Source organism: Hipposideros armiger, unplaced genomic scaffold (genome assembly GCF_001890085.2).
Source record: "Hipposideros armiger isolate ML-2016 unplaced genomic scaffold, ASM189008v1 scaffold_96, whole genome shotgun sequence".
In the NCBI taxonomy this organism is placed as follows: Eukaryota; Metazoa; Chordata; class Mammalia; order Chiroptera; family Hipposideridae; genus Hipposideros; species Hipposideros armiger.
The window spans coordinates 1,094,005-1,107,326 of NW_017731446.1; the positions used below are offsets into that span (position 1 = coordinate 1,094,005).

General features: G+C 53.9%; 1 protein-coding gene across 1 annotated transcript in view; it reads right to left on the reverse strand.

Annotated features, from left to right (window-relative positions):
• The window catches only part of PLXND1 (plexin D1), a 51,580-nt gene that overhangs the window by 19,075 nt on the left and 19,183 nt on the right, over nucleotides 1–13,322 (reverse strand). Inside the window, exons 6-12 of the mRNA XM_019646022.1 lie at nucleotides 11,860–12,037; nucleotides 11,572–11,680; nucleotides 11,032–11,134; nucleotides 5,198–5,302; nucleotides 1,963–2,052; nucleotides 1,664–1,757; nucleotides 467–621 (exon numbers count right to left, since the gene is read on the reverse strand). Of these exons, the coding sequence (XP_019501567.1) occupies nucleotides 467–621; nucleotides 1,664–1,757; nucleotides 1,963–2,052; nucleotides 5,198–5,302; nucleotides 11,032–11,134; nucleotides 11,572–11,680; nucleotides 11,860–12,037 (834 nt within the window). The remainder of the gene's footprint in view (nucleotides 1–466; nucleotides 622–1,663; nucleotides 1,758–1,962; nucleotides 2,053–5,197; nucleotides 5,303–11,031; nucleotides 11,135–11,571; nucleotides 11,681–11,859; nucleotides 12,038–13,322) is intronic.

Sequence of the window (13,322 nt, forward strand, 5' to 3'; positions counted from 1 at the left end):
AAATTCTTCCCTGAGACTTTTTTTCTTAAACTGAGGCTTGGGATTAACTGGCAATCTCAATTGTCACCATATCAGCAAGGTTTTCCTTCCCTCGCTATAAAACTAGACACGCTCAGCCCAGTATCTTCTCCACCCAACTCCCAATGCCCCTGCCCTCTAGAGTACTACCAACTTGTATACATAAATGATTTCCTTACTCATTATTGCCTGTGCCCCCCTTCCCCCCCCGCAACTAAAACATTAGCTCCATGAGGGAAGGCACTTTCTTTTGTTCACTGCTACGTCTCCAGCACTGAGCAGGGGCCTGGCACCCAGCAAATGTTCAGTAGGTAATACTACATGCATGTGCCTGGGCGTGTATAAGCACATGTGTTGCGGGGCCATGAGCCCACATGGGGCGGCTGTGCAGGTGCTCGTACAGGCGTGTGTGTATAACAGGCTTTCATGGCTGGGGGAGTATGCTTACCATCCGGATCTCAGGGGCAGGGCAGGTGCCAGGAAGGGGCTGCAGGGGCCCCCGAAGGCGGCAGCCATCACTCCACACACACAAGTGGCCTAAGTCCTCCCGGCCCAGGCACTGGGAACAGTCGGGGCTGCCCATGGCGCAGTTATAGACCTCCACTGGGAAAGATACAGAGGCAACATGGGTCAGCACCCCCATTACTGTTCTCCCCTCCGCCTCTCACTGTGGTGTCCCACCCAGTTGCAGGTCCTGGTTCCGAGGATCAGGACCCTGTGAGGTTCTTAGTACTTTCTCCAACCCTCCGCCCCTCTCCGCCCCCAGGGTCTGTGCTAAGCACAGTGCAGCTACAGTCTCATTAGTATCATTCATTCTCACTGGGATTCTATCAGATGGGAGCTGTTTCTTAGCCCTATTTGATAAGAGATGAGGCTCAGAGAGGTAAAGTGACGTGCCCAAGGTCACACAGCCAGTGAGTGGCAGAGCTGGGATTCACACCCAGGCCTGGGTGGGTGTCTACCCCACAGCAAAGGTCCGGGATGCTAAGGAATCTCTGAGCAATGTGGGCTCTATGGGCTGCAGACACCTGGAGTGACCCAAGAAGGCATGTAGGAAGCATTCTCCAGGACCCCCGTGTGCAGGCTGGTTCTAGGGCCTTCATGTGGTCACGTAGGGAGATGTCAGAGTCTCCCCATGAATGGACAGGCCCTTGGAGAGCTGATTCAAACATATGATAACAATAAGGACAACCACCACCATTTGGGGGTGCTAACTGCCCCAGACACCCTTATAAGGCTTTGTACGCATCATCTCAGCAAATCCTCACCAAGCCCTCTGCTAAAGGGCCTGTGCCCTCATTTCTCATGGGGACAATGAGGCTCAGAAAGGGAAGGCTAAGTATGTGCCCGAGGTTGCATAGCCACTGGCACAGAGATGCCCCAAGAATATGATGCCTTGCCCAGAGTAGCTGCTCAGTAAGTACTGAGTGACCAGGTACTGAATGGCAGGGCTGGGATCTGAGAGTCTGTGCGTGTTACGGCATGGCGATGTGCGATATCAGTGACTGTGCAGCGTGTTACGGCATGGCGATGTGCGATATCAGTGACTGTGCAGTGAGCCCTGGAATGAGACAACCCCCAGACTTAGCCCCACCCATTGTGGCTGAGTTGCCTGTGGCCATATGAGATCGATGGGGGCTCCAACCTGTCATGGGGTCAGGGCTGTCCAGGAATCGGGCTGACCGCCCCTTTAGTTGTAGGCTGAGTGGAAACACCTGGCTCTTCTGGGTCGTGTGCAGCTGCAAAAGGACAGGAAAAAGCATGAGGGGTGTGAATGGTGTCCGAGACTCTGCTGGGCAGGGGATATCATGGAGATAGATGAGGACAGGGCTACTGGGAATGAAGGAACCAAAAGGAGGAAGGGGGTAAGATGGGAGGAAGGCAGTGCAGCATCTGGACTTGTGCAGGCCTTCTCCTGCCCCCTGCTGTAGCCAGACCACTCACCACCACTTGGTTGCAGCGTACAGCTGATTCATTCACCCACACAGCTTCAAAGATCTCCTCCTGCCCAAAACTACATTCAAGAGCTGCATTCTGTGGGAAACAAAGGGGTGGGGTAGGGCGGGGAGAGTCGGGTCAGTACCCATTGCCCTGTAACTCCATCAGGACATCATGGACTGCTGCCCTGAAGAGTGGGCTTCGTCCTACTATCAGGCCTTTTCCTGGGCTGTACCTCCTCTGGAATGTCCTTCCTTGCCTCCGTGTCCAATGTTTGAGGGAGGTAAGGAGTACATAAACGCCTAGAACTTTGGCTTTGTGCTCTCCACGCCACTAAAAGCCTCTCCAACATCCCTTAATGGCCTAAACTAGGGCCTTTTACTCAGCTCATAAAGTGCTAACCCTTTGGCATAACCGACATTCAAAGCTCATCCCAGTGAGACTCCATCCATTCTATGCACCTTAACACCCTCCACCTCTGCTCCTCAAGGCCCATACCCCAGCCCAGGGGTTGGCAAACTTCTGAGACGGAAGAGCCAATCCTGTACTTCACAACAATGGAAAAAGTATTCGAGAGACATAAAACAAATGAAATCACCATTATGTGAATAATATCCTTTTTAAAAATGTTATAAATGAAACTATGATAGTTTTATTTTCATTTTCAATTTTACTTCAGAGCCACATGTGGCTCACGAGCCACAGTTTGCCGACCCTTGCTCCAGCCAGACCAGGACACTCTTGGGCATGGCAGACTGTTCTGCCCTCAGACCTTCGACCAAGTCTGTTCTTCACCTGAGAGGCTTGTCAATCCTTTTATCAGCCAGCAAAACTCCACACAACCTTCAAAATCCTGCTCAAATATCCCACATTCAGAGCCTTCCCAGATCCCTCTTAGATCAGGCACTCCTCATTTGATCATTCATCCATTCACTCATTTAGCAATAAATATTTGGGTGCGTGCTGGGGGCTCAATTAAGCTCCTAACACCTGCCTCCCACCCTGTATGTCAAGAACTACCCTTATCCTGCTGCCTAGGCTCTGTTTCCACCTGTCCCCTCACCCACTGGTGAGGGTTGGGGCTGGGTCTTAGCCCCTCTGACACCTCCAAGGGCAGCAGATGGCAGTTGAAAGAGCTCAGGTTCTACCTCACACAGGCCCGAATTCAAATCCCATCTCTGCTCCTTCCTAGCTGTGCAACCCTGTGCATGTGGCCCTTCTCTCTGAGCCCTGGTATTCTACACTGCAATGAAATAGGCTTCCCTACTCTGCAGGGTTGCTGAAAAAACCGGAGATTGTGTATCTTTAGTAAGTTACAAACTGTGGGTGCCTAATATATGCTGGCTGTTATCAGTATGCAGGAGGTGCTCAATCAATGTTTCTTGAGTGAATAAACATGGCCCAATTCCCCAGTCTTGTCTTGCCCTTGATCCAGCACAGAGCTACCGGGGAGTAATATCAGTAAATATTTGCTGAGTGAACAAACTCGGGTTTCATGAGTGTTAGGCCAGCCTCGTGGCAGGACTTCCTGTTTATGTCCCTGTCATTGGCAGATGTGACACTTTAAGGAGAAAGCATATCAGCAACCTCTCCCATACCCTGTCCCCTCTCCCCCTTTGCTCTGAAGCTAACACAGGGAAGTGGCTGTTGACAGTGCACAAAGCTCATTTGTCTTGGCATGTAGGTCTGTCCTCTGAGTTCCTGAGCTCAGGCCTCAGTCACCTTAGGAGTGGCAGGTCCAGCCTGTCCTGGGGATCCCTGGGGTGTAGGCTCAGCAAACAGGGCTGCTGCAGAGCTCAGGCAGGGGCCTCTGCCCCCGGCTGCCCTCAGTATTCTAGAAGCAGGCCCGGGGACAGGAGGACCAGGATCACTAAAGCCCAGTGAGGATAGACATGTGCCCCCCAAAAGAAGTAGCCAGGATCCAAACCCAGGGCTTGGGCCTCCCCATGGCAGGTTCCTGTACCCAGGGGAGCAGCGCTGCCCTGCACCCGGGCCCAGATCCCTGGAGGCTCCGGGAGGCTAGGCCCTAAACACTGCAGGGTGGAGCTTGAGGGCCAAGGGTAGTCCTCACCCCGCACCCCCCCGCCCCGCGCCAGATCTCCAGCCCAACCACAAGGCTGCCCGACACATCCCAGATGCCCGGCACGTGGCCCCCACGTGTGACAACAGGCCCCAGCTTCCCTGTGGAAGTGACAGATGGCGAGTCCCTAGAAGCTGGGGAGGGGATGGCTGGCATGCTTCCAGGACTCATCAACACTTCCCACCCAGGCTACTCCTCCAGGAGGGACCCAGAAAGGGGTGGCATCCCCTCCCCCAGCCCAGATGGGCAGTGGGGGAAGGGAAGGCTGGTTGCAGGGGAGAGCACTCAATTGGGAGTCCAGGGCTAAGCTGCAAGTCTAGTCCAACATCGCGTGACCCAGAGGCATCAACCTCCCCTTTCTGGGCTTCATTTTCCCTGTCTGGACAATGGAGCATGGGTTGGCAATGGGTTCTCTGGCCATTCTCCAGGGAAAACCTGGTAGCCAAAACCGGGGACACGTGTCCAGGGTCACAGTTCAGCCTGGGGGCAGGGTGGGGTACAACATGGGGCGTGTCTACCATGGGCTGGGGCCCGGCTCTGCCAAGGGAGTTTCAGTGGGTAGGGGAGTCTGGAGATCCTGGACGAAGCTCTGATACCCAGTGGGTCCTGGCCAGGGCTTCCCTCAGGCTGCTGGTGGCCTGTTATCCCCTTGGCCTGGCCCTCACCACCCACTTCCCTTTCCCCTAGCCCAGAGGTCGGCAAGCTTTTGAGACGGAAGAGCTGCCAGGGGTCAGCAAACTGCGGCTCGTGCGCCACATGCAGCTCTTTGGGGAATGTACATGTGGCTCTGAAGTAACATTGAAAACGAAAATAAAACTATCATCGTCTCATTTACAATATTCCTTTAAATTGTCCTTATTTGTAAAAGTATATTTATGGCTCTCGAATAATTTTTAAATTGTTGTGAGGGACAGAATTGGCTCTTCCAGGGGTCAGCAAACTTTTGAGACAGAACGTACCCAAAGAGCCACATGTGGCTCGCGGGCCGCAGTTTGCCGACCCCTGCCCTAGCCCCATGCAACCAGAGCGGGACTTTCTCAAATGGAACCTGGAAATTCAGAGTAAGGAAACCTAGGCAAGGGTGGTGGGCCCAGAGCAGGGAGCCCCACCTGGGACTGCACTCTCCCAGCCCCTCCCCACCCTGGCCTGGCCTCCACTTACCTGGAAGAAAGCAGCATTGGCCAGACGCACTGGGATGGTCTGGGAGCCACCTGTGGGCACAGGTGCCAGGGGTGAAGGCAGGATCTGAGGACAGTCCTGAGGGCTCTGCAGTCAGAACACAAGGAGATGGGGTGACCAGGGCATTTTAGAAGAGATAAGCTTCATGGCCACCCCAGCCTGTCCATACAATCTTGCCTCCCTGGCGTGAGAAAACACTAGTAACAAAATCATAAGGACCACCGGCACCGAGGGCAACATGTCAGCGCCTCCCACACACCATCTTATTTGATGCTCGTGGTGACCCCATGGGCAGGAGGGGCTACTGGCTCCATTTTACAGATGAGAAAACTGAGCGACAGAGAGGCGAAATAACCTGCCCAGTGATGGAACCAGATTCCTCTGTGGCGGCTCAATTGCATGCCGCTCAGAGGAGGCCAGGAGGCTGAGGTGGAGGGCTGGCCCCACTCCCCATCTCTGGGCCCCACCTTTCTCAACTATAAAATGGGGGGCTGCACCCACTCTGAGACTCCATCCAGCTCTGGAATGCATTTCCAGATGACACATATAAAATGATTCAGAGAAAAGAAACCCCTGACTTCTAAATGGCCCGTGTGAAACAGGCTCTGAGGCCCTTGGTGCCACCAGGCTCCAGTGGACAGCCCTTCCCACTGCCTGGGCACAAGTCACAGCCCCTGGGTAGAGGGGTCAGTTCCCAGAGTCCCAGGGAGGGCCCAGGCATCATCGCTCCCATGGCAAAGGTGGAGCCACTGAGGCTGGTGGAGCATAAACTATTTCAAAAAAGGGAGGGGGGGGGCCAAAAACCTGAAGTGCAGAGAGGTGGGGGCTGCCTGAGGTCAGAAGGCAGAGCTGGTCTTTGAACTCCCATCTGTCTGACTCTCAAGCCAGGGTGAGGGGCAGAGACAAGCGGGCAAGGACCAGGTAGCCTGAGATAGAAAGTTTGGAGCCCCCAACCTGCCCTAAGTTCTCAGTGGGCCATGTCCTGCCTCCTCACACTCCAAGAGCCAGACCTCCTGGGACCCTGAGAGAGGGGAGCATTGGGGACCCTGGAGCAGCCACAGCCATACCAAGGGGCCAGCCACCCTCCAGCCTAGGAGGTTTCTGCTCCGCTCTCCTGCTGCCCAAATCTGGTCGGGGAAGGGTTTGGAAACACGATGATCTATGTGTCTGTTACTCTGAGGTCACCAGCAAGGGCCAAAGGCCTCTAGGGATGAAATTTAGAGGCTTTCCTGGAGTCTTTTCTCCTTACTGTCAGTCAGGCAGGGAGCTCCTTGAGGAGAATCTCAAGGGCCCAGCATCACACCAGACCTCAAAGGGACGTCAATGCCAATAACTAATGATCATGCTAATGACAGTGGCAGCCGCTACTCACACAGCACTCACTATATGTGGGTGCTTCTCAGCACTTGGCCCTGTATTAATTCACCAAAGCTTCCTCCCACCAACCCTATGAGGTAGGTACTATCACTCCACCCACTTTACAGACTAGGAAATTGAGGCACAGAAAGGCAAAGTATTGGGTTGTCGGAAAAGTTATGATGCATTTTTGCAACGAAAAACATAGAAAAAAATACGGCATGACTTTTCCGACAACCCAATAGTTTGCCTAAGATGGAATGAGCAACACAAGAGGGCTCTAGCTGTCCAGACAATTTGCTGACCATCAGGCCACAAATACTGCCCAGACAGGTGAGTTTCCCTGGGAGCAGTGGCTGGTACAGAGCACAGGGGCCTTGGCTGAAGCGACATGCCAGGCTTGGGCGAGGCCTCCAGAGCTGACTACACTGCAGGGCTGGGAGGTAGGAGCTGGTTTCCATCCCCCTGTGTTGCTGTCCCTCTCTGAGCTGCTGTCCTGCACTGCTTCGTGTGTAAACCTCACGGAATTTCAGAAAATGGAGCCCACGTTTTCAATCAGGTTTCACGGCTGCTGCCAATTCTGCTTTGCAGCTGGCTGGAGAACCAGTGGCTCTGTCCCCCATAGCTCCTTTTCACCATGGGTAGGTAGCCAACAGGAGGGGCTGGGGGTGAGGGTCAAGGTAGGGGAAGCTCCCACAAGAGGCCCCCCACAAGGAATGATGTGGAACCATCTCTGAGGGCCCCATGACTCCCCTTGACCCTTATTACCCATGGCCACTTGGATGCTTGTACCCATTCTACAGAGTGGAACCAAGGCTGTGAGTGGTGGCACAGCTTTGCCCTTTTCTGATGCCTCCCCCAGGGCTGGCTAAGCCTCCATGGGGCAGCTGGTGCATCTGCTGCCAGGCTCCATCCGGTATTCTCTGCCTCCAAGTCTGGTTTGGCCTTTGGGGAACCTCTCCTACCCCCAGGACTGTGGTTTGGGAAGACTGACCTCACTCCTTAGCCCCAGGGATGGGTGGGTGCCCCCAGACACCCTGGCCTCAGCAATTGCTTCAGGGAGTGTATGTGACCCCAGTTCAGCCAGTGAGACCCAGCTATGGGACTTCTGCAAAACCAATTAGCAGAAGCTCTAGTTACCGGGGGATCGGCAGTGGCCTAGAATGGCTTGTCTTGCCACTAGGAAGGAGGGAGGGCCTGTCTGAGCATGGAGCCCACCCATGGGGTAGGGAGGTCCCTGACCACATTGTTAGAACCCCTGACGATGATACCAACCCTCAGATTTTTTCACTCACATGAGCCAATTAAGTCTTTTAGGGCTGAGGCTAGTTTGAACGAGGGCTTCCCTACTTGCAACCAAAGGATGAAGGCCTCCCTGTCCTATCCCAAGCCAAGCCATCAATGCCTCAAAAAGAGGCTGAGTGGCTTCTCTCTTTGCTGGAGCAAGGCCTTCAGGCTCAGGAGACCAGGAGTGGGGACAGACATCAGGGCGGCAATGCCGGGAGCCACGACAAACCCAAATGTGAGCCCAGCATGTGCCAGTTCACAGAGGGCCTCACCTGTCCCCACGTTGGAACTCACAGACTCTCCCACATTTTCTACCAAGTTCAAGGGTCAAGAGCTGGTGTTCCAATCCAGTGGAGCACTGACAGGCTCAGGGACCCTGAGCCCACCTGGCCTGCCCCCTCCCTACCCTTCCACACCCCTACAGTCCCCCTAAATTGCCCCCACATTCCTACAAAACCACTCTCTCCCACTAGCTCCTAATGAAGCTGACTTTCATGGAGGTGTCCATGCCAGGCTCCACCAAGACAGCCCGCTTCCCACCTGCCAAACCCTCCTAGCTTCTAAGGCCTGAAGTCATACCTCCTCAGGGAAGCCACCCTTAGAGAGGCTACAGCATTCCTTGGACAACTGAAAGTGGAGGAGGTGGCCACCTTCCTCACTCCAACCCCCCTCCTCAGAAAAGCTGGAACCCCCCTCCGAGCATCCTCTATGCCCTCACTTCCTTCCTCTGGGGCCTACAAGGAAATAGGGAAGTGACATAAGACTCAGGCCCTAGCTCCTGCCTTTCCAGGGACACCACCCTGGCCAAACCCAAGATCATACTTCCTCCCAGCTTTTGAGGGGTCCAGGGGGATGTACAGACCTGCTCGCTGCCTGCTGACCAGAGGCATGGCACTGCTACAGCTAATTGGCACTCAATTAAATGGCAAATTAAGCATCAGTTCTGAGCCTCTCAAAGGCCCAGGGAGGGAGCAGCCTCCTCTCCTTCTAGATTACTAAGACAGGCCCGCTCTGTGTCCCCACCCCAACTCTTGACCCACAGAGCCACAGACCTAGGAGAGAGCAGATTATGAGAGCACAGCCCAAGAAATACCTCCAGGCTGCTAAGCTCCTACACAGGTCAGGACCAGGCACAAAGGTCCCCTCCCCCAGAGAAGTCCTCTCTGCCTTACATAGACTTTTAGTGAGCACCTACTGTGTGCCAAGTATGAAGTCAGTGTCTCATAGGTCTAATTCCAGATCCCCACCACAGGCTTTGAAATAGGCCCCGTTTTACAGGTCGGGAAACAGGCACAGGAAGGTTTGGTAGCTTCCCAGCATCATCCAGCCACAAGTCACACCTCAGGTCTTGGCTCACAATGGGGGAGGGCAGAACTATGTCTAACCAGGTTTTTTCCCAGTGCCCAGTACAGACTCAGGCATACAACAGGTACTCAATAAATGGTGAACATACTGTGTTGAGGCTGGGTCCCCCTTGCCCGGCCACCCTTCTAGGTTAGAGTGCAGGAGGCAGACTGCCAGTACAAATACTTCCTGCTGACATGCATGGAGTCCCTACTGGATCACAGCCCTGGGCTGTGGACTAGAAGGACATGTGGACCCCAAGCAAGAGCATAAGTCCTAGTTGGCCCAGACTGGAAATCCCAGCGTCCAGTGCAAAGGCTTGGGGCCTCCCCTATGGTTTGGCCACAGAGCCTCCACTGGGCCTCTCTCCCCCAGTGCCAGAAACCCACATTTATTGCCTCACTGCTTTGAGTTAAGCATTGATCCTGCTGAAATTCCCCTTCCTCAAAGCACTTCTGAGGCTCAGGCAGGAGGGGCTGAGACCAGAGGATTCCAGGTGCAGACCAAGACATGGTACCTGCCATGGGCAGACAAGGCTTTGAGGATTCCTGACTAGGTTCTCTTGAGCCCAGTGCCAAGAGGCTGGGGCTGCTTCTGGGGATGCATGTCCAGGATGGGGCCCCAGTGACCTCCTCCTGCTGGGAGCCAGGGCACCTGGGTCATATTGACTACTTTAGTGGTGCTATCTGGAAAATGGGTGGAACGTCCCTTTCCTAGAGAGATGAGCTGGAGGTGGGAACTCAGTACCTCACCTGGCCCCTCACAGCCCTGATACAAGATAGAGGGTCCAGCAGCCAGGTCTGACAGGGCAGGAGCTCAGCAGGACCCCGGCACCTGCCCTGGTCCAGCCATCCCACCTGGCCGGGCATTACTACCCCAGCCAAAGTCTTATGAATCCTGTTTGGCCCTCCCTGACACACGACTGGGCTGGTTTTTGAGGCTCTTTGGGCAAAGGCGAGAGGCCACCTTGCAAGTGAGCACACCCTAGAAACAACCAGCGGCAAGGTATGTGGTGTTTCTCTTTGTAGTTTTCTTCCTATTCCCCACTCTCTCACCTCACTGCACCCTGGTGTAAGTGATTAAATCCAGTCATCCCATAGCACCAGGGAGGGCCTGGCCCCCAGCCAGTGCAGAAGCACCCTGTGGAGCCCAAGGGACAAGCATGAGCAAAAGGACCTGGGAACGTGTGGTTCCTCAGACTAGCATGCCCTCTCCACCCAGGGAGAGCCTGGCATCCCCCGCCCCAGGGTCCCCAGTGACAATGGGGGGACTGAGGCAGGGCCTTTCAGCCCAGCTCCTGATTTTGGGAAGTGGGAAGAACATGTGCTCCAAGACAGAGGGGCTTGGATTCAAGGCCCAAGTCTGATACTTCCTGAACCCCTAGGGTTGCTGAAGATGTTGAAGGTAAAACTGAAACCTAGCCAGTGTTGGCATGATGTGTGGAAAAGAGCCCTCCTACTGCAGGTGGGAGTACAACCTGACTCAGGCTTTCTGAAGCACAACTGAGCTAAAGGTGTAAAATAAAACTGGCCATGCTTTCACCCCCAAATGCCACTTCTAAGAATTGGTCTCCAGCGAATAATCAAGGATGTGCACAGTGCCCTGGCTATATTAGAACACAAAAATGAAACGGGAAGCGATCACTATGCCCAGTAACAGGGGATTAGTGAAATGCGTTATTATGTGACGAGCCTAGCACAGCTGTGAAATCTGGTGCCAAAGAAGAAAATTTAATGACATGGAAAGGTTTTCAACATAGTAAATGGAAAAAAAAAAAAAAAAAGAAATGAAACAGTGGAAGCAGAGGGCACTCCCCAGGTCTGGCTTACCGTGGGATTTGGTGAGGCCTCACACCGAGACTGGTTGGAGACACAGGTGTGCTGCTGGATGCACCAAAAACAGGACCACTGTGCCGACAGGCAGCTGGTGCAACTGGAAGACAGGGGGCCCCTCAGATACTCGGCTCCCTACCTCTCACTTCATCCCTGCCCCCAGTTACTGTGACCCAGGAGGCAGGTCCTAGCACAAGGGAAGGAAGTCTCATCATCAGAGCTGACAGGAGGGGTTGGGCACTTTGTAAGGTAGTGAGCTCCACACTGCAAGAGGTATGCAAGGAGGAAGCAGGCAAGTGGGGCCTTTAGGATACTAAATTAAGTGTTATCAAAGCACTTCTCTCTTCCCCTACCAGCCTAGGTGCTCACAGAGACCAGGCACTTGGGTGATGAAGAGTTTGTTGCCTAAATAAATGAGTTGGTGAGTGAACAACTGAGGCTCTTGTCTGCTTCTAGGACACTATCATTTTTCTCCCAAAGGCCTCCCCAAGAGCGAAGACCTCCTCCCACCATCCAGAAGTCTCCCAACCCACTCACGCTGTGTGGGGGTACACTTGTCCAATGCGGCTGCAGTCGTAGATGGTGAAATTGGCCTTGACAATGTTCCGCCTGTTGACTCTCACAGACATCTCCACGGTTACATGGTCTGGAATGAATCAGGGGAGCCAGGGAAAGAAGGACAAAGGGGCAGGGGATCTCCACTGACATAAGAGGCTATGATGTCAGGACCCCCATACCTGAGATCCAACAGTACACCCCTTCAGGGTTGGGCATCTGAGGGCCCCCAGATGGCTGTCCCCACAGCCCACTGAATGGAGAGCTTACCTTGGTGGGGTGGGAAGGGTGGGAACAGGTCCTTCGGCAGGAGGTTGCAGTAGGCGATCTGGTGGCCAAAGGCAGGGCCTGGAACCCGGGCCACAGTGCGGATGTTGTTCCCATAGTCGCAGGCCATCTCCATGCCACTGAGGCTGGGCAGGCTGCCGGAAATCTGCAGGATCATGCCCTAGAGGCAAGGGACCCTTAGCCGGGGGGCCAGCCCTTCCCTCACAGCCCTGCCCCCAGCCTAGCAACCCTGGGAAAACAGGTGGCTAGGACTCCAGACTACATGTGACCCCCGCCAGAGCCTCAGTTTCCCCATCTGCAAAATGAAACTGATCTTACAGTAGCCAAGGAGGTTCTGCATGATCTGGCCCATGACCTCTCTGACCCCATCTCTTAATATGCTCTCAAATCTGCCAATCTTGTTCTCACCCAGGGCCTTTGCACTGGCAGTACCCTCTGCCCAGATACTCAACTTGTCTCACGTACTTCCAATCTCTGCTCAAATGTCACCTTTGCAGTGAGCCCCCCACCCTGACCTGGTCTAAAATGTCAAAACGCCCCCCACTCGATTCCCACCCCTCTCTCTGTTCTGCTTTCTTTTTCTCCATAGTACCTATCACCATCTTGACATTGTGTCTTGCTTATTCTCTCTCTCCCCTGGAGCATATCAACCCCTCAAGGGCCAGGGGTTTGTCTGTCTTGTTCACCAATGTACCCCAAATCTAGAACTGCTCTTGGCACAAAATAGGTACTCAATAAAATACTAGACCAGGGGTCGGCAAACTGTGGCTTGCGAGTCATATGCGGCTCTTTGGGTACATTCCGTCTGAAAAGTTTGCCGACCCCTGGAAGAGCCAATCCTGTCCCTCACGATAATTTAAAAATTATTCGAGAACCATAAATATATTTTTATATAATCACCATTATGTGGATAATAACCTTTAAAAATTTTATAAATGAAACTATGATAGTTTTCTTCTCATTTTCAATTTTACTTCAGAGCCACATGTACATACCCAAAGAGCCGCATGTGGCTTGCGAGCCGTAGTTTGCTGACCCCTGTATTAAATGAATGAATGGATGGATGGATAAACCTACGCCCTGCTTGTTGAAATTAGGCATGTGGAAGGACTCTGTAATATGTAATAACGGCGAGGGGGTGCAGAGGAGGCCCAGGCCCCATCTGACCTATCAGAACCATCATCTCCCCGCAAGTGATGGATGAGGACGCCCAGCCTCTCCCTCAGACCTGGCAGCTTGCCAGAATCACCCCTGTACTGATGCTGCCTGCTATGGGTGGCGAGGGGGCTGCGGCAGGCAGCTCTAGGCCCTCCTGGGCACAGGCGATGAGGGAACCACTTGCCCCCACGCTGCAGATTCATCTGTTTCTGAGAATGAGAAATAGCAGCCTGGTACTTGGTGGCCCCTCCACCCCCTCCCTCCCTTGTTCTGGGGCCAGGAAAAGG